We start from the raw sequence: 21569 nt of genomic DNA on the forward strand, positions 1-21569 counted from the left end.
AACTTGTGCCTTCCCTGGTTGTGGCCCTCATCCTTACGTGGTTGTCTTCTGAAGGGTCTGTCCGCCCTGGAGAGGTTTTCCAAAAGCTACCTCAAAAACTACAAATGGGTCAGAACGACACAAGGCTGCTTTTCCATTCTCACCCTGTGGCTTGCAGTCCTGAATGCAAGGACAGTTTCTGAGTTGGTGGCCTCAGTGCTGAATAGAAGAACCCTTCAGCTTTTGTCAATTCCACAGCCCCTAGCAGGTTTCTCAGGACGCCCTCAGCAGACCCCCTGAGCATGTTCACTGGTGCCCTTGAAACCATCTGTGGAGTCTCAACACAGCCACCTTGGGAAGCCACATGGTCTCGGCGTCACTCCTTGACTAGTAAAACCCTTACCAGGCCGTGAGGCGGTCCTTGGTTTCTGCGGGACGGTGGGCCGTGCTGCCGGGCTGGGCTTGGGGGACTGCAGGAGGGGCTTCGGGCTGGTGGGTGTGCTGGAGGAGCTCCGAGATCGGGAGCCCATGTCCACCTTGGGGTCTATTTTGACATTCTTTTCTGGGGTCCCCAAACTGAAGCGGGTCTCCGGAAGACCTGGGTGTAGTTTAGGCACTGAAGTGAAAATGGGTACAAAAAGCACACTTTATCTTAAAAATCAAAGGTGAAAGAAACCAATCATGTGAACCTAGGAGGAGCCTGGCACAAACTGCTGTAATCATTTATTGTCATTTCTCATCACAGAATGTTTAGAACAGAAGCATGCTGGTGGAGGACTAAAATCCTTAGAAAATGGACTTAATGGTGGTCTTCTGATCACCTCTGACTACCACACAGATGACAAGCTTCACAATGAATAGTGTGCAGGTCCACGTGCCCGTGCAGAGAGGATAGTAGTTCTTTACGCACTTAAAGCAGCACATCTTCCTGAACCTGGCACAAGGTGCAGGTATATCCCACTGCAGGCGCCTCAGTTCTGGACAGCAATCAGTGAGGGGTCTGGCTGCAGGCCCTGAATGAGGAGGGCTGTGCCAGGGGCCATAACCTCACTAGCGCAGAAATGTCATCTCATGCCCTGCCTCCATCCCTTTTGCTGCCTTAATTTAACCAGACAACCGGCAAAAATAAACCAGTTAAATATAATTAATATTCCAGCTCCTGCATGAAGATACTAAAGCAAGAAAACTTCAAACAGCACAACGGGGTTTCTAACATGCAACTTTCAAGTCACTCTTCAGTGTCCATCTAAGGCGCCTTATTCTTTTACTGCACCTGAAGAGTCAGAGGGACAAACGATACTCTATATTTATGGATATCCAAGCTGAAAGGGAAGAACATCACCTCTTATCAAACGAAAGAGCCACCTTCCATATACCATGTACGGCTTATTTTTAAAAGCATCAGCTATGTCCCCAAAATCTCCCCCCTCCCCAAGTCCCCTTAGTTTGGGAGTTCTTCTCAATGAAATTTCTTCCCTTTGAGAATTAGAAAAGGTACCCTGTCCAGGCACAAGGCTACACTGGTGGTGGGAGATGAGCCCCAAAGTGGAGCTGGAGCAGGAAAAGAAGGTGGTTTCCTTTTAGGTGAAAGCTGAGAAAATACAGCACAGAGACCTGTTCTCGCCTCCCTGTCTTTATTTTTCTTCTGCCAATCACATGAAACTCCTGGAACCAGAGAGTGTTTTTCCTAAGGGGGTGATGGCAATGGCCTGACTTACCTGCCCCACCTCCCTCCAGCCGTTCTGTGTTGCTCGTGGCCAGGCTGGAAGACTCCTGGGAGATGGCATCATTCCCAAGCTTCTAAAAAATTCAAGCACCCGCCCCCAACAAAGTACGTATTTAAGTGTAAGAAAAAGAACAACGCAGACAATAAATGACAACAAAGAATGTCTTCTTAACTCTAATGCTGTTACAGTGATGGTCCCTGAAGTCCTCAGGACAAAGCTCAGAGGAACACGTTCTGTTCTGTGTTTACAGTCAGGGCTCCAGGGCCCAAAGTATGGCTGGTTCCTTGGATGCTCCCCACAGGTGAGAGTCGTGTGGGTCCACGGAAACAGTGGGCTGGTGATGCCTGTTGTTGTTTTTGCTGAGCTCCTGTGTGGGCTCTGCTCTCTGTGATGTTCCCTGGGATGGAGCTACTGACACTCTATAAATTTACAGGACTCTTTCCAATTGGGTTCCAAAAATCAAGTTTAAAAAGCAGTAGAAACTTTTTCAACTTTGATGTACAAAATAGGTGAAAGGAGTCTTAAAATGGGTGGGACCTTCCTTGCACTGAGGCAGAACCAAAGGACACAGATCTTTTAAGAGACAAATACAGGTGAAAAGGCTGGAATTAATTAAAAAAACAAATCCGACAAACTTCAGGTGGAAGGAGCTTGTTACTAAGAGATGGGGAAAGTTAGATGCCACTCTCCTAGGACAGGAACTGTCAAGGTAAAGCTAAGACTCAGCCAGCTGTCTTTGAGTGCAGGCAGCTGACGAGGTGGCCCCACAAGAAAAGATGGGGCTTCTAAAGCATTCAATACCTGTTATTCCCCTTTATTAATAAGTAACAGATACCATAGCTCATTTCACAGTTCTTTCCCTTTAAATACACATATTAAAAATAAATAGTGTAAAGAGAATTGCTCGAGAGTAAAGATGACATTTTTTTTTTAATCAATAGTATATTCACCACTGATGTTTATGTTGCTAACTTTATAAAGAATACAGTCATGGAGTTTTAAGGGAAAATATTATAATATTAATTTTTGAAAAACTTTCTCTTATTATTTTATTATTCAGAAAGGATGAATATTCCTGACTGGTTCAAAATTTAAAAACTTTGGTTGTTTTAAATAGACACTAGATGGTGCTAAGAGATTGTTGGTATAAACCTGGAACAAATAAAAATATTACACCATAGGAGTTTTGTCACTTTGAGCCAATTTATATATCAGATCCAAAGTGCATGGAAAAAGCCCTATAGCACTTCTCATCTTTCCACCAAAAGGCAGCTGTTCATCAATGAAAACAGTGATAAAACAAAACAGCTTATTAGTGAAAACAGCACGTTTACTGTTATAAATTCTATAAAACAGACTGAAATTTAAACACTTCTTTGGGCATCTGACTCACCAATGATGTGGTCACAGTATTTATTCAGAATTCTGGCCAGTGAAGGCTGCCTCATGCCTCCCATGTTGAATCAGCAGAGTAGAGTTCTATGCGCCCCTCTTCCACCCCAGCTCTTCCCTAAGGTTAATGAGTGAGGTAGGAGTTATCTGTAACCAGGAAATTGCTAGATAACAAAAGTGCCAGTGGAAGAACTATGGAGAGCAGTTGTAAAATCATACGGGAGGCAGGATCTAATGAAAAAATGGTCAGCTGTTTACAATATAAACAGCACTCCCCACCCTGGTATTTAGTTTATCATTTACTTTCTGAAAACCAAGGGTTCATTGAGGTGAACTGTTTTATTCCGATACTTCAAATAAAATAGATATGCAATTTTCCCTTTTTTTGAGAACCCAGCTTTACAGACATAAAAGAGGCCGGGGAGTGCATAGAAGCCACGACCATGGTGTATGGGTCTTAGTGGCCACAATGAAGGTGCCAACCTTTATTAGCTGCAGGAGGAAAAAAATCCTACAACTTCTATTTTTAAAAGGGTTCAAAGAATAAGTAATGTATTAAGTCAGTTTCGGTGGTGGTAGGGGACTCTGTAATTTTTAAACTATGAAGTTTTTTATAGCAACAGGTAATGACATATCACAATGGTCAAGTATTCAATTAATTAATTCTAACAGAAGACCTTAGTTTTTCTTTTTGGGCGGTTTCTCTTGACTTTTAAATCTGGAATACAGCAAGGAAGCTTAAGGTTTGAAAAAAAGAATAAATTATTAAATAAGTGAAAAATAGATCTACCTTTCTATAATAGAATCTGGTTTCAGTATTTTTATTTGCCTCTGTCAGTTCTCCTATCTCCAGTCACGCTCAGGTCTTTGTTGGGATTCAACAGACTCAGTCTTTTCCCAGATCTGAGCATTTCCCTGAACAGCTATCACATGCTTCTGTGGCTAATGTTACCTAATGATTACTGGAAGGAAGCACCTGGGCAGGTATAGCCAACAACTTACCTCGAACACTGTGGCTCTTGGGAAGAGCATGGCCATAGTGCCAAAGGGAAAACATGGTCATGTCTTTGTGATCTGTGATCTGGGTTCATTAGGAAAAAGTCTTTGGTTTTTGGATTTTTATTTAACTAACGGGCTTTTTTTTGGTACCTCTCACTCACTGGGGCAAAACCCCAAACAAATCAAAATGGCCTCTCCCTTACCTTCTGTGCACAAGCTGCTCTCTGCTCCTGCTTGGCCTTCATCTCAGCCAGCAGATCACTGCCCATCACCTGGACCCCATATCTCCGGCCTCCTTGTGGGCTGCCCTTGCTGTCACTGCGCTCCACCTTCCCCATGTCCTCCTCTTGACTTTCTTCATGGGAGTCAGGTGTTTTTATCTCTTCACTCCATTCAGAATTGCCATTGTGCTCATCTAGCTTCGTGTCCTTCCTGGGTGTGTCCATGGCTGGACTTCTGACCACCCCTTTTGGTGAGGAGGGTTCTTCTGTCATTAAGACTGTTGGTGGTCGCTCAGATTTGGACCGGGATTTGATTAAGTTGAGAAAGCCACTTCTCCGAGAATCTCGCTTTTTCTTCTCATCACCTCCTTCACTAAGCTCATGGAACTCTGAGCTTTTTGCTGACGATTTCCTGTGATTCAAAAGAACAAATCCTGCTGGTTTTACTGTAATTCAAGTTCCAGCAAGAATCAGTCAAAATATAAATATGGAGATTGCTGCTTATATGGCAACTCTTTTGAAGCATTTTAAGAAGTTGATAGGAGTCGTTGCACTTAGGAAATAGAGAAGAAGGTAGAATACTATCATCATATTCACAGGTGAGGACATTGAGATACACACAAGCTAATAAGAATCCAAAGGTGGCAGGAGTGGGAGGAGAGATGAATTTTTTTTTAGTTTTATATACTCTAGTCAACTGCTTCTCTACTTTTTAGAACTTCCAACAAAGCTAGCTACAATCCAGATACAGGAGGCAACTGCCTCATTTAATTTGGTGCACAATGAAAAGGGCCAGATTTCTCAATAACCCCCTAAAATCCTTCCAGTAATCATTAAGTAACATCTGAAATCCCACCCTTGGTGCTCAACCCAAACAAGACTTAGATCCTTGCTTAAATGTAATACCAGTGAAATAGGCAACAAAATGAAAAGACAGACAAGACAGTTTTGGTAGAGTTGTCAGAAAGAAAATTCAGAAACTTGGGAACTGGGTGAGGAAAAAGTGGAAATGCAGTGGGTTGAGTGGAAGGCACCATCACTGCCTTTCACAGAGCTGGCAGACTGAACACCGTTAGCTCCCCTGGGCTTCCCGAAAAACCACTGCAAGGGATTCAAAGAAGGTATTAACCCTAGAGGGGAGAAAAGGCAAAACTAACAAAGTTTGGAAGCTAAATAGTCCTGAGAAAACTGATTTAATCTGGGAAAGCTGACCCCTAAAGCATCACTAGGGGAAGCCCAGAAACAAATGGATTTGCACTAGCTCCAAAACAGGAACAAGAAACACCTCTGGATATAGACCTGAGAGTGGGGCTTAAGAGAGGAAAAGAGGTGGGAAGCCTATTTACCAAACTGTTAGATCCTCTCCCCAAAACATAGAGCCTATGCCTGCCCCATCCTACCACAAGTTTAATCTCTGAGGAGGGTGAGGAACAGCAGGTGCAGCTGAAGAGAGCTGTACCATCTGGAAAACAAGGAGAGATTCAAGTGAAGAGGACAAGAATATGTCACCCCCAAAAATGCCTCTTTGGCATAGGATTATTTTAGGCTGATTATTTTTAAGAAACAGCAGACACCCTGTAAAATGAGCAGAAGTTACTCTTTTGTAAGGGACTTTTACATTTGTAATGGGAAATCTCCTTTGTAACTATGCCCCTCCTTTTATCAGGAAGAGGAGGATGACCAAATCCCTAGGAACTCTTATCAGTGGAGAAGACATAGAATTAAAACTGCAAAATAACCTTACCCTTGTTTACAGTGCTTTTCCTGGTCACCTCCCATAACAGACTCTCTCCCTGATACCCTCCTCCATCTTTTTTCTTTAGCTGGAGATGGTATTTAAGGTGATGGCTTGGGCCATTTCAGGAAGTTACTGCAGTAGGAGGTATACATGTTATTAAACTTGTTTTTCTCCTGTTAATCTGTTTTTTATTATAGGAGTCTCAGCCAAGAACCCAGAAAGGTGAAGGGAAAAATCATTTTTCCTCCCCTACACAGAGAAGCCCGCATATTGAACAGTGACACCTCTCAGCCCCTTTTTCTCATTCTGGATCCCAGAATGCGGCAGCCAGTTTTATGCTCTCCATGTAGGAGATCAAAATTTCCTAAAAGCCCCAAAGACCTAAAGACCTTGACAAGCAGAGAGACCCTCCCCTCAACAAAATGGTCCAAGAAGGCACCCTACACTGAAGCCCACCAGTAGACAGGTCCCACTTACAAACTTCCATGAAGCTTGTTAGTGCCCCATTTCAATATGACAGAGAAAAAAATGTTGGAATCATGAAACAAGAATAGTAGAAAATGTGATTGCAGAAATGGAAAACTAAAGGTTGGAAGATATAACTGAAGAAATATCCCAGAATGTATGTGTGTGTTGGGGGTGGGGCGGAGCAGGCAAAAGAGAATAAGAAAATAAGAGAGAAAAGATTAAAAAAAAAAAAACCCATTAGTGGATTAATAGGGGAAACATATAATTTGAATAGTGAAGCTTTAAGAAAAAGAATAGAGAAAAGGCGAAGAAATTATGACAGAAATTTTAATTTTAAAAAATTCCAGAATCAAAGGATGTGAATTTCCAGATTGACATGGCCCACTAGTGCCTAGCAAATGGGTTAAAACAAACAAACAAAAGAGTCACCCAGAGCATATCACCATAAAATTTCAATATTCTTGGAACAAAGTGAAGGTCCCAAATGCTTCTGGAGAAGAGGAAAAACAGAACAAGTTACAAACAAACGATTAGGACTCAAGGTGACATTAGATTCTTATAGTAACACTAGAAGCTAGAAGATAAAGGGACCAGGTTTTCAAAATTCTAAGGTGAAATGGATTTCAATCTATAATTCTATACCTAGTCACACTATTATTCACAATGAGTTTCAGAAACTCACTTCCTATGCCTCCTTTCTCAGACTAACACCAGGAGGTGCACTACCCAAACAAGGGAGTAAAGTAAGGAAGAAAAAAACATGGGCCAAAGGAAATAGGAAAAGGACACAGGAACAAGGGGAAAGAAGCCCCAAGCAAATGAGGGAGACCCTAGGATGACACCAGTAAAATGGGCCAAGAGTTCAAAGTGGAATCAGTCAGACAGCAGTGAAGGATGGTCCATGAAGATAAAACTGAGAGGTTTATCCTTTTACTGGAGATTTAGGGGGTATGTCAGTGATAACAATATAGAAAACCAAGCAAATGAAAAGTAGACAATTACTAACTCCAGGGAAAATACAAAGTTGTCTAGAAAAGGAAATGTCATAGCATACGTATAACTCAGCTGTGGGTATTTATATGGATATAATGAAGCCAATAGGCAATACTGATAGAACCAACAATCATGATATAACTAAGTTAGAAGATGGGAAAAGTGTGTTTGTGTGTGTGCGCACACGCGTACGTGAAAGGGAGAGAGAGGGACACAGACAGACAGAAAGACAGAGAGAGACAGACAGTTTTGCCTGCGTGTGTTAGCTGGTAGGGCCAGAGTGTGTAAGAACCAAATTATCATCATAGCAAAAAAATAGCAAAACAATGTTGTTAACAAATATGGAAGCAAAATAAAAAATAAACAGCTAAAAGATTAGAAACTGTGTCGGGGAATAGGGAAAGAAACAAGAAACTTTAAAAATAAAAAAAGCTTGTAGAACATCTGACATTTTAAATTATGAGCATGTAAAACTGATCTTCAAACTTCTTTACATTATTATTTCATGGTTTTATCTATGCCTAGCCCTTTGCATATTAAAATGACAATATTTGTTCTTAACGACAATACTTGTTTTTATAGCAAAATGAAATTAAACAAATCACAACTTTTAGTAGATTCCATCACTATATGATAAAAATTAATGTATCTAGTTCTGTCTATTTCTACTAGAAGATAACTGAATCCTCCTAGAACAGTATCTTTGTAGAAAGTGAATTTTATACCTTATAAAGTATGCCCAACTTTCCTTCCAAGACAGTTAAAGAAGGTAGCATGAAAAGTCGAGAAAATCACAATAGACACACTCACAGACCTTTTCACTAACTAAATATATATTTCTAAAGTTTAAGAAGAAAAGGGCCTACAATGGTATCTGTAGTTTATACAGATACAGGCCAAGATCGTCTTGAATCATTCAACTATTAGTGATTGAGGACAGACTACATATCACAGGCTGTGTCAGACACTGAAGTTATAATAAAAAAACAAGACCCGGGTGTTGCTTCTGAAGAACACCCTTCTAAGGGGGAAACAGGCTTGAAAGCAAACCATTAAGAAGAACTTTCCCATTTTGCTCTGTTTATGTTGGTGCTGCCTGACTCTTTAACATTGGAATCCATTCATTCATTCCCTGAGCTGTAAGAACAAACAAACAAACTCTCCAAGAATGATGTGTGCCCTCACAGATGTGTGTGGAGGCTGAAAAAAAAAAGTGTTGAGTCAGTTTTAGAGAAAGAACAATTAACGTGGAGGGCTATGGGAAGCAGTCATGGGAAAGCTTCAAAGAATAAATGACATTTAGGTCGGTTCTTGAAGGATAGGAAAATAGAATTTTTCCAAGTATAGTGTGCCAACCTTTAAGACCAGTGTCAAAGACAAATAACTCGGTCTTGAAGCGTATAACATTCAGTACGTTGGACTGTTATGGATATAAAAACTCTGCCTTGCCATTCTACAGAGGCAAGATAACACATATCGATCTTCAGAATAGGCTGGTTTCTTCTCTACCTGTGATCAGCCTTGCCCACCCTTGGCTTATCATACAGTTTCAATTCCTTTCTGAATTTGACATCTCAAGGTGAAGAATACTTCAGATACAATCCTAATACAAATCCAAGGGTGTATTTTGGGATAGATTTGCATTTAGTTGGGGATTTAAAAACTTGGTACAAATCACCTTAAAAACCAGAGTGTTTTAAGTTAAATATAACTGTTAATAAAAAGTACCACTGAATTGGCTTTTAGGAAAAATCCACATAGTAATAAAGTGCTGACAGAACTTTTTAGAGACTAACTCTGAAGCCTCTTCACTAATTCTATTGTCATTTTGACACTCTCTTAAGGTCGTGCCATCTCACAATGACGTATGGCCCTCACATATGTCAGATTATGAAAACGGAGAATTTAGATATAAGTAATTTCAACTGTCAAAGCTCACTGCCCTGTAACAGAATCATCCAAGTGACGGTGATAACACCCTAGAAAAAATACTTTGGGATGATACATTTTGTGGTCCGTTTTAAAATAGCATGATGGTTCTCAAACTTGAGCATGCTCAGCAGATCCCTTGGAGGGCTTATTAAAACAAACAAACAAAAGAGTCACCCAGAACGAGGGGCGCCACCTTCAGAGTTTTTGATTCAGTAGGTCTGGGGTAGAGGCTTGAGAATTTGCCTTTCTAACAAGTTCTCAGTTAATAGTGATGATTAGTGATGTTGCTGGACTGGAGATCGCAATTTGCAAACCATCAGAATAGTAAATTTTATTAAAAAAAATATATAAATGAGCCTTAGTATACAAAGTTAATTGTAACTGTTAGTAATTTAAATGTGAACTAACGAGTATTATTAGTAATGACTCTGAACTCACTTAGAATCCATTTTGGTCACTTTCTTGGTGAAAAATTCATCTACACCTTCATCTACTCTCCCCATAAGACCATTCTGTTCACCATCTTGGGGGACTATGCTGGCAGCACAGACCTGCAAACCAAACAGGTGTAATGTTAATTGACATTCAACTTAATTCCGCAAACATTCATTGCTAGATTCAAGGTACTTTGATAAAGGCTACAGGAAGGACAAGACTGACTAAAATGAGGGCCCTTATAATTTATTGGAATAGAAGTCACATGTACAACTCTGACAAGGGCTGAAAGAAATAAATGAGGAACACACTATGAACACAATGCCTAGTGGAGGATTAATGCTGATGGTCTATCAGAAATAGCTCAGACTGAACAGGCTGAGAAGAGCAGAGTGTTTCCAAAGGCAGAAAAAGGCATGCAGGCATCTAGTAATGGGAGAGAGAATGCATGGAAAAATGAAACACACTGTTTTGTGAATGGCCCAGAGGCCAGGGGCCTGAGGTATGTGCATGAGATTAACTGCAGAGTATAAACCCTGGCAGATGTTAATAGTTGCCACTCCAAACTCTCTCACCTGCTTCCCTTTTTTCCTGCTGCAAGAACCCTGATTTCAAGATGCGAATACTTATTTTTATAAACCAAATACCCCAATTCTATCTCCTGGGCTATAACTGATAGCAAAAGCATGTGATACAATCCTGGTCAGAGAGATATCAGGGGTAAACTTCTAAGGGCTCCTGGCAGATTTTCCTGCAGATAAAGGAATATATTTTTTTCTGCATGGTTATGTGTGTGTGGTGGGGTATGATTTCTGAGCTGCAATAGCAACCTGAAGTTCAAGATGGGGCAAGCCTGAGGACAGAAGCCAATATGCTGGAACAGGATGGAACAGGAAGATGAAGCAGAAAGGTGGACAACACCCCGGAGACTTCTGGATTTCTTTTTAGGTGAGAAAATAATAAATATTTCTCATTATTTAAGTCATTTTTAGGTGAGTATTTTCATCATCTCTAGTTGAATGAATACTTCCCAACTAATAACACAAAGGCCAATGGTGAATGGGCTCAAATCCTACACTAATAAGTGTGGAATTTACTTTGTAAGTGATAGGGAGCCTACAAAAAAAATGATGTGGCCCAACCTGTATTTTGGTCAGATAATTCTGGAGCAGCATGAAGGATATATTGGAGAAGCCAGGGATTTTAGGTAGGGAAATCTGTTCAGGAACACAAATGAAAGACTCCTGTAATAGTTTAGTCTAATCTGGAGGAGGTGAGGGACTGGTTAAGAACTGGAGAAAGGAGAACAGAAAGAAAAGAGGACCTTAATATGGAGGTCCAAGTTTCTAGGTTGGGTTAATGGGAATGTGGTTCTAGGGAACACAGTTCAAAGATGAGTCCAATTTCATGCAAGTGTTTGAGATGTTGTAGGAAGTCCAGGGGCAGGTGTCCAGCAAGAATTAAAAGCTTGGGTCTCAAGAGAGAAGCTGATGAGAAGCTATAAGAAAATTAGTCACCAAGTTAGCATTTCTATTTGAATGGACAACTCACAGTCAGCTAGCTTACTAACATGTCTGATTTGTGTCTGTGATGGTATATTAAATTAATGTTACACAAAGATAGGTTGTGGGCCAATGGGAAAAAAACATGTATCTTGCCCATTCTGTTGGACACAAGGACAAATTCTCATGTGGCTAGGATACCTAGTTGATTTCTTGCTGTAACATGGTGGGAAAGTTCCTTTCTGTAATCTTGATTTTTCAAGTCTCAAGTTGCCTCTGGGAGAACTGGCTCATGTCAGAGTATACATTGTTTAAAAAAAAAAAAAGACCAATTTTTTGCTTTAAACAATCATCCACTTCATTCTCTTTGGGAAACCTCTATTATGAAAATGAACTATGTGTCTGAGTTCATGTTTGGGAAAGCTGAAAAGTGAGCAGATAACAGATAATAGACATAGAACCCTCTGAAATGTGAATAATAACAACAATTACACCTCTCATCTGAATGGTGCTTTGAATTGGAGCAAGGCTTTCCTATGTTGCAAGAGTGCCGAGAAGCAGCAGAGTTGTGTAATTCAGTTACGGAAAGAAAGCAGCTCACTGAATACTTCTTATTTTGATTACAAAAGATAAAGCAGTACAGAGCTTGTTTGTGTTATCATTTTTTCTTTTGTCAAAGAAGAATGAAATCTCTACAGTAAAAACACCTGTGTAAGTCACAGTGCTCTATAGTTTACATGTGTTTGGAAATTATTTTTCACCCCTACATCTACGCTTTAAAGTGAAAAGGAAAAAGTTTTATCCTAGTTTTTGGTTAGTCACAGATCAAACAATGGCTCAGAGGGTGAGTGGCGTTCACACAGGTCACCTGGCTAATGGATAAGAAGGATGTGACTCCAGGACTCGTAGTCCCGACAAGGGGCTTCCTTCCAGTGCACCTAAGCTCCCCCTCAGAGGCTCCCTGTCAAATTCTCCTTCCTATTTTGAGAAAAAAATAAGTTTTACTAGAATAAAATTTCTCCTCAGCCTTTTTCTCTTTTCCTGTTTTTAAAAGAATTCACAACTTGCACAGAGGTCCTCTGGGGATGTGAAGAATGTCAATGGGCTTCAGAGACAGAGGCATACAGGGCTCAACAAAGCAGTCTGCTTTCCTGCAGGACAGGCCAGTTTTTAGGGTTGGATGGGTTCTTATAGATTCCCCCAGTCCAACTGTGCCATTTTAGAGATAAAAAGACAGAGAGTAGAGAGGTTAAGAGCAGTCTAGTATCTCCGGGAGATCTTCAATGAGATGTGATTAAAAAGATATTCAATGAGCTCTTCAATGAGATGTCTTTAAAAATAGGAAGCAGGAGGAGGTGTCATCAGCTTGTAAGAAGAGCAGCAGAAAAAGTGAAGACTAAAATGAAATGTAGATCTCAAACAGTTCAAGGCCAAACACATGCTGTTTTAGCTCAGTTTTTAGCAAAAGGAAAGGAAAGGACATACAGACATCACAAGTTCTCAAAATCTCATTTAATTTGGTCTTTTCCATCAAGGAGAGTAAATTTCAGATTAAATGGGGTAGCATAGCTATTGGAAAGGGAGAATAGAAACCTCAGCCCTGAGCTGGTTGGAACCACTGCATTTGCGCTTAGAGAAAGGTGTCTGTAAATGAAATTGGGAACCAGAATTATTGTTGTTGATATCTGAAAAATAAAAAAGGTAGATTTGTACCTCTAGTGTATAGGTAAATGCTAAAAGGATAATGTGTCAATGCTGTGAAGGTAAGCGAGTGATTATGAAGACTAAGGAAAATTCAGACCGCCCTCCATGTGTTCCCTCTGCCAGGACTGAGATGAATGCGCCAAGGACATAGTAGGTAGTATACTTGGATTCTGAAAAGGCAGCTGCCAGGTCTCTGATGATGTCTCCATAGGGCAGATGGAGAGAGATGGGTGGGAAGGAAAGATACTTAGGTACAGTAGTAAATTTGAACAAATGTACCCAAGGAGTGCTAATTAGTAAACTGAAACATCATGGAATTGTAGATGCATATATTAGTAAAAAACTTGAAAAAAAGAAAGCTAAGCAATCAAGTCAGGAAATAAGGAACCCAAAGGAGGTAAAACAAAGGAAGTATGATACAAATATAAGACAAAAATTAATGAACTTGAGAGGGCTAATAAAACTACAAGCTGATTCATTAAAAAATACTAATAAAAGAGACAACCTTATGAAACTAAGAGCATTAAAATACTTTAGAAATGAAAAAAAATGGGACATAGCTATTGATACAGAAGAGATTAAAAAACTTATGAGAATCTATAAACTAAATGAACAATTAATCTAAATAGACAATATCCTAGAAAAATAGAAATTACCAAAATGGTCTCAAGATGAATTACGTTATCTGAATAGATAAAAAATAAAAGGAATCAAATCCCTAGTAAAGAAATCTGCACATAAGCATCACGTGCACGCACATCAGACCCAGATGGCTTCCCAGGAGAGGAATAAAAAAATTTCTATTATAAGAAAACCATTAGAATAGAAAAAGAGAGAACACTTCCCAACTAATTTTATAAAGATAGTGTAATTTTGGAACCCAAATTAGATGGACAGTTTAATAAGAAAGATTATAGTTCTCTCTCATTGATGCACACAGACGAAAAAATCCTAATAAAATATGGTAACCAAGTGAGATGACACATTTGTTGTCACAAATGTACAAAGTTAAAACAGCCCATACCTTGGCTTTCAATTTTGTCACCTGGAAAAGCTCATTAGGGCTGCTGGGGGTCAAGGACAAGCTCTAGAAAAGCTATAGAAAACTCAAGGTAGACTGAATGGACTCAATTCTAGCCAAATAAACAAACCAAAACAAAACAATGATAATGTTAAATGATCACTGCTACTAAATACTAGTCATAAAGATAAGCTGCAACCTTCTCCTTCTCAGCTGAAAAATGAGGGTGACATGCCTGTGTGGTAGCTTCACAGAGCTGTTAGATATGGAAGCACCCTGAAAATGGAAGCACTGTGAAATCATAAGGCAGTATATTTTCACTATGAACTAGAGAAAGCAAACTATGCCATGTTTCTCAGTCCACCAAGCTTCTGGGAAGAAGCTAGATCTATTTAGACCCGGGCCACCTCCATTACTTAGGACACACACCCTTGTGTTACAGAGCCCCAGGATGGAAGAGGCTGGGGTATGCCAACCCTGCAAGTCCTAGCTTTACCACGGGCAAAGTTAAAATCTTTCTAGGATATATCTAGTATGTTTCTCCACTAGAACTCTGTTGCAGCCTTCTTCTCTGCCCTTTTATTGTTTCTTAAATGAGTGAAGAAAAAAACATACACCATTCTCTTTCCCTGCGCCACTGACTTAATCAAAGGGAAACTCAAGTCAACATTTCAGATTAGTATTACTGCTAATGACCCTCCTTATGGAAGGAGCCAAAGAGGAACTGTTTATTCAGTAACCATTTAGAAACATTCCCTATCTAAAGGGCCCATCCCTCATTTAAAAAGAAAAAAGAAAAAAGTTTATTCCTCTAAGAATATGTGATAGTGCATTAAAAAGTTAAAATCAGATTTGTGACGTCAGGAACATGGCAGAGTGAGAGACATCCCCAAATCTCTCTCCTTGAAACAACAATAAGCTGAACATCTAAAACTCAACAAAAAATACTCAAACTGCACACTAGCATGTCTGAGCATGGGATATGTGCATAAGAGCGACCAAAGGGCAGAACCCTGGGAGTCGGGCTGTGGACTGGGAGAAACAAAGAAGCTGCCTCTCCCAGCAGCCAGAGCTATCTGTAGGAGGAGGGGGAGGGGAGAAGAAGTGATGACTTCCCTGAACAGCCCTGTGTGGGAGAACTGGGAGCTCCATGCAACCGGCAGCACTGCCCAGTCATCACGGCAGAAAGCAGAGAAGCAGGACAGCAGAGAAACAAGTTGATTGTTACCAGCTGCGGATGCAAAACTGAGGCTGAGCCACAGCCCCCATCCCCTAACTCAGAGGGCTCCTCCCCCCATATTTTCCGAGAATGAACACCGTGGAGCCCTTGGGGCTACCGAAACTGACAGGGACTGAGACTGAGGGCAGCGAGCATGATTGAATATCTATCTATAAGGAAAAAAAGGCATTATTAAGACTTTATATAAAGCAGGGATCCAAGAGGCTTAGATGCCACCTACTGGAAACCAAAAGAAAAACACCTTTTTTTTGCAACAGGCTAATGAGGGACCTTTATATAATAAATCTTTCTAAAAAAACAGCAGAATACAATTCCATTAATGCCCAAGAGGAGAAATAGTCCATTAAAGACCATGAACAATCCAGGTGATGAGGACTCTCAGAAAGAAAGAGAAAAATCTCCAGAGAATAAGCTTAAAGACAGAGAAATATACAACTAAAATGACAGAGAATTCAGGATGGTACTTCTGAAAAAACTCAATGAGATCTAAAATAATTCACATCAACAATTTCAGGAATTGGAAAACAAAAACAAAAACAAAAACAAAAAACTAGATCAACAGAATGAGTTCTTTAGCAAGGAGACTGAAACGCTCAAAAAGAACCAAACAGAACTTCTGGAGATAAAGACACACTGCAAGAGATGAAAAATGAAATAGCAAGCTTGGGATATAGAGTCGACCAAATGAAGGAAAGTATCAGTGATATCGAAGACAAAAATAGAAGAGAGAATGCGAAGATTGAAAAATAATGAAAGAGAAATACAAGTACTAGCTGATACCATCAGGAGAGGAAACATAAGAATAATGGACATTCTTGAAGGAGAGAAAAAAAAAAAAGCAGGGATTAGAAAGCATTTTCAGAAAAATAGTTGACAAGAATTTCCCAAACCTAAGGAATGAGCTGGACCGTGGAATTCAAGAAGTCAACTGAACACCCAATTAACTCAATTCAAAAAGGCCTTCTCCAAGACACATTGTATAAAAATTATCAACACTCAATGATAAAGAAAGAATTCTCAGGGCATCCAGGGTAAAAAAAAGACGGTAACCTATAAAGGAAAACCCATTAGATTATTGTCGGACTTCTCAGCACAAACCTTACAAGTCAGAAGGGAGTGGAATCAAATATTCAAATTATCAAATGAAAGAAACTACCATCCTTAAATGACACATTATGCTAACTGGACATAATTGACATTTACAGAGCCTTTCATCCCAAAACATCTGCTTATACATTCTTCTCTAGTGTACATGGAACATTCTCAAGGACTGACCACAGACTGGAACACAGAGATAGCCTCGACAAATATAAGAGTTGAAATCATACCAATCACATTCTCTGATCATAACACTTTGAAGCTGGATATCAACTGTAAAAAAGAAAGCAGGAGGAAGAACCACAAATATATAGAGATTGAACAACATGCTACTGAAGAAAGACTGGGTCAGAGAAGAAATAAAAACAAAGATCAAGAGATACATAGGAACAAATGATGATGATAGTACAACATATCAAAAGTTTTGGGACATGGCAAAAGCGGTCATAAGAGGAAAGTTCATATCATTATAGGCCTATCTCCAAAAACAAGAACGAGCTCAAATAAACAACCTAACGCTTCATCTTAAAAAACTAGAAAAGGAAGAACAAATGAAGCCTAAAGTCAGCAGAAGGAAAGAAAGAATCAAAATTAGAGCAGAAATAAATGAAATTGAAAACAAAAAACAATAGAAAAAATAAATGCAACGAAGAGCTGGTTCTTTGGAGGGTTAATAAAATTGACAAACCCCTGGCTAGACTCAACAAAGAAAAAAGAGAAATGACACAAGTAAACAAAATCAGGAATGAAAGAGGAGAAATTATAACAGACACTGCAGAAATACAAAGGATCATACAAGAATATTATAAAAATGTATATAACAACAAATTTAATAACGTAGAAGAAATGGACAAGTACTTAGAAAGATACAACCTTCTTAGACTGAATCAAGAAGAACCGGAAAATCTAAATAGACTGATCAGCAGTATGGAAAAAGAAACAGCCATCAAAAACCTACCGAAATGTAAAAGTCCAGGACCAGATGGCTTTACCAGTGAATTCTACCAAACATTCATAGAAAATTTAATAAGTATTCTCTTCAAACTCTTCCAAAAACTTGAAGAGGAGGCAATACTTCCCAAATCATTTTATGAGGCTAATATTACCCTGATACTAAAATCAGGTAAAGATAATACAAAAACAGAAAACTACAGACCAATATCGCTCATGAACACAGATGCAAAAATCCTAAATAAGATACTAGCGAACCGCATACAGCAACATATTAAAAAGATTATACACCACGATCAAGTGGGCTTCATCCCAGAGGCAAAGGGATGGTTCAACATATGCAAATCGATTAATGTGATACACCATGTAAACAAATTTAAAAATAAGAATCATATGATCATATCAATAGATGCGGAAAAAGACAAGATACGGTATCCATTTATAATCAAAACACTTAACAAAATCGGTATAGAAAGAAAGTACCTTAACATAATAAAGGCCATATATGACAAACCCTCAGCCAACATTAGACTTACTAGTGAAAAACTAAAAACCTTCTCTCTAAGGTCAGGAACAAAGCAAGGCTGTCCACTATCACCACTCTTATTCAATATAACATTGGAGGTTCTACCAAGTGCAATCAGGCAAGAGAAAGATATTAAAGGCATCCAAATAGGAAACGAAGAAGTCAAACTGTCACTATTTGCAGATGACATGATTCTCTCTATAAAAAACCCTAAAGACTCCACAGGAACACTACTACAAACAATGAGTAAATGCAGTAAAGTTTCTGGATACAAAATCAACGTTCAAAAATCCATAGCGTTCCTGTACTCTAATAATGAAGTGTCAGAAAAATAAGTGGAAAAAAATAATTCCTTTTGCAATTGCAACAAAAAGAATAAAATACCTAAGAATAAATCTAAGGAAACATGTGAAGGACCTATATATTGAAAACTATAAGACCTTATTAAAAAGAATCGAAGAAGATACAAAGAAATGGAAAGGTATTCTGTGTTTCTGGATTGGAAGAATCAACATAGTTAAAATGACCATATTACCTAAAGCATTATACAAATTTAATGCAATCCCCATTAAATTCCCATTGGATTTTTTAAAGAAATAGAACAAAAAATCATCAGATTAGTATTAATTAGTATTAGTAGGAAGCACAAAAGACCCAGAATTACCAAAGCCATCCTGAGAAAAAAGAACGAGGCTGGAGGCATCACTCTGCTCGACTTCAAATTATACTACAAAGCAACAATAATCAAAACGGCATGGTATTGGCAGCAAAACAGACACATGGACCAGTGGAACAGAACAGAGTCCAGAAATAAACCCATGTTTTTATGGGCAAATAATTTTTGACAAAAAAGTCAAACATGTACAGTGGAGAAAGGAAAGCCTCTTCAATAAATGATGCTGAGAAAACTGGAAAGTCACCCGTAAAAGAATGAAACTAAACTGGTATCTATCACCGCACAGCAAAATTAACTCAAAACAGATTAAGGACCTGAATATAAGACTTGAAACAATAAAATGCATGGAAGGAAAAATAGGAACTAAACTCAGGGACCACGGACTTACAGAGGATTTTGTGAATTTGACTTCAAAGGCAAGGGAAGTAAAAGCAAAAATAAATGAATGGCACTACATCAAACTAAAAAGCTTCTGTACAGAAAAAGTAACCGTTAACAAGGTAAGAGACAACCATCTGCATGGGAAAATACCTTTGCAAGCAACACCTCTGATAAGGGCCTAATATCCAAAATATATAAAGAACTCATACAAATTAATAACAATAAAAAAATGAATGATCCAATTAAAAAATGGGCAGAGGACAGAAGATACTTCTCCCAAGAAGACATACAAATGGGCAACAAACATATGAATGTATGCTCAACATCACTAGCTATTAGGGAAATGCAAACCAAAACCACAATGAGATACTATCTCACACCTTTTAGAATAGCTATTATCAACAGGACAAGTAATAACAAATGTTGGAGAGGATGCAGAGAAAAAGGAACCCTCATTCACTGCTGGTGGGACTGCAAATTGGTACAGCCACTATGGAAAACAGTATGGAGGTTCCTCAAAAAACTAGAAATTGATCTATCATACGATCTAGCAATCCATCTACTGGGTATTTATCCCAAGACTTGAAAACTCATACCTGAAAAGATATTTGCACACCAATGTTCATAGCAGCATTATTCACAGTGGCCAGGACATGAAAGCAACCAAAGTGTCCTAAGATAGATGATTGGCTAAAGAAGCTGTGGTACATATATGCAATGGAATATTACTCAGCCATAAGAAGAGATGAAATACTGCCATTTGCGACAACATGGATGGACCTTGAAATAATCATACTAAGCAAAATAAGCCAGACAGAAAAAGTTGAAAATCACATGATATCCCTTATATGTGGTATATAAACCTAAAAGTGAGAAATGAACAGGACAAAGAAAGAGAGACTCATGGAAATGGACAATGGAGTAGTGGTTATCAGAGTGTAGGGGGTGAATGGAGTGGGGAGATAGATGGGGTAAAAGGGGTCTAGTATGTGGTGACAGTAAGAAGTCTAACTATGGATGGAGAACACAGAATGCAGCATATTTATATGCCTCACTGTTAAACTGCACACCTGAAACTTACTGGATTTTTTAACCAATGTCACCAATAAATAAATAAATAAATAGATAGATAGATAGATAAATAAATAAATAAATAAATGGTTTTAAAAAAATAGAAAAAGAAAAAAGTTAAAAATCAAGTAATTTAAAAAAAATACACTAAATTTTTTTAAAAACAGATTCAAATGAAATAAATCAAACATATTTAAAGCCTGATCCAGTAAGAATGAATAAATGATTGTCCATGCAGATAATTTGTTGTGCCCATTATCCACTTAGGTCTCTAGTCATCCACTTATCTGTAAGAGCAACCTTCCCTGCAACTGTGTGATCACAGCCCTATAGGAGACAGGGGGACTTCCTAGAAGAAGTCTTATTTTAGTAAAGATCTGCAAGATGAGTCATTATCAGCTGACAGGGCAGTGTTAGTGTGTGTGTGTTGTTGGAGGCCCGAGGCGGAGGTCTTGGGATGCTGGAAGACTGACAGCATGGGAGGAAGGGATAATAAGCGAGGAGGAAGTAGGTGGAGGGCAGATTGGGGCTGGTGGTGAGGAGTGGTATTCAGGATCATAGCCAGGTATCTAACTTGTCAGCTGGTGATGCTCCATGGGGTAGGGTTATAGGAGGAAGGACAGGTTTACAGAGAAAGACTAGCTCCCAGTTTTGAAGCTGTTGAGCCTGAGGTGCTCTGGGACATCCAAGTTTAGGAGACAGGTAAGTATGTGAATCTAGAGTGCAGCAGAGAGGGCAGGAGTCAACAACAAGCAGTTGATAGCCATGGATTTAGATGGTATTACCCAGAAAATAAACTTGAAGGCCAGGCAGGGGAAACTGAAAAGACATCACTGCAGAGGTGGGTGATAAGAAAGAGTGGGACAACTCAGAGGCCCTTGGAAGCTGCCACTCAGGAAGGACAGAGCTTCTGTGCCAAGTGATGGCTGAGACATCAAGATGACAGCTGACAAGCATCAACAGAATTAAGTCAGGAGTGACCTTGGAAGGGCAGTTTTGGGAGTGGGTAGGTATAGAATGAAGAGTCTAGTGGAGCGACTGGAAAGTGAGGAAGAAAGACAATAGGTGCAAACAGACAAGAAGTCTGACTGCAAAAGAAAGAAAAGACATTGACTGTGGAGACACATGGGATAAATGTGCTCTTTAGCACAATGCAATCTTCTCCTGCAGTAGCTCGAGCAGGATGCTGAGTCAGCACACCACTCAGATCTAGGTTATCAAAAGCGATGGCAGCAGAGGCAAGGTCAGCATAATAGGGCGGGGGAGTGGGGGGGGGGGAGTCACGGGGGAGGCGGGGAAGGCATGTGTGCACTTTAAAATCAATTGCAAACAATTTACAAATAAATTCTTTGGTACTTATTTTCTATCTTTTTACACTCAGACACTTGTAAAATTCTATAGATATTGCCTGTTTTTCTCACCCACATGACTAATTTTTCTAGGGAAGTCTAAGGACAACCTTGAAGAATTGGAAACTTGACAGCACTGTCTCTTCCAAAATCGTTGAGCACCAAG

The 21569-nt window shown here is 39.3% G+C and overlaps 1 protein-coding gene across 9 annotated transcripts in view; it reads right to left on the reverse strand.

Annotated features, from left to right (window-relative positions):
* Nucleotides 1-21569, reverse strand: part of CARMIL1 (capping protein regulator and myosin 1 linker 1) — a 261243-nt gene that overhangs the window by 12513 nt on the left and 227161 nt on the right. For 6 of the 9 annotated variants that reach the window (XM_039857089.1, XM_039857091.1, XM_039857087.1 and 3 more), the window contains 4 exons: nucleotides 9888-10000; nucleotides 4301-4730; nucleotides 1698-1779; nucleotides 383-595 (listed from right to left, as the gene is read on the reverse strand). In XM_039857089.1, the coding sequence (XP_039713023.1) occupies nucleotides 383-595; nucleotides 1698-1779; nucleotides 4301-4730; nucleotides 9888-10000 (838 nt within the window). The remainder of the gene's footprint in view (nucleotides 1-382; nucleotides 596-1697; nucleotides 1780-4300; nucleotides 4731-9887; nucleotides 10001-21569) is intronic. The other 3 variants (XM_039857088.1, XM_039857094.1, XM_039857092.1) reach the window with 2 other exon arrangements.

The sequence above is a fragment of the Pteropus medius genome, unplaced genomic scaffold (assembly GCF_902729225.1).
Source record: "Pteropus medius unplaced genomic scaffold, Ma_sr-lr_union100, whole genome shotgun sequence".
NCBI classification, from domain to species: Eukaryota; Metazoa; Chordata; class Mammalia; order Chiroptera; family Pteropodidae; genus Pteropus; species Pteropus medius.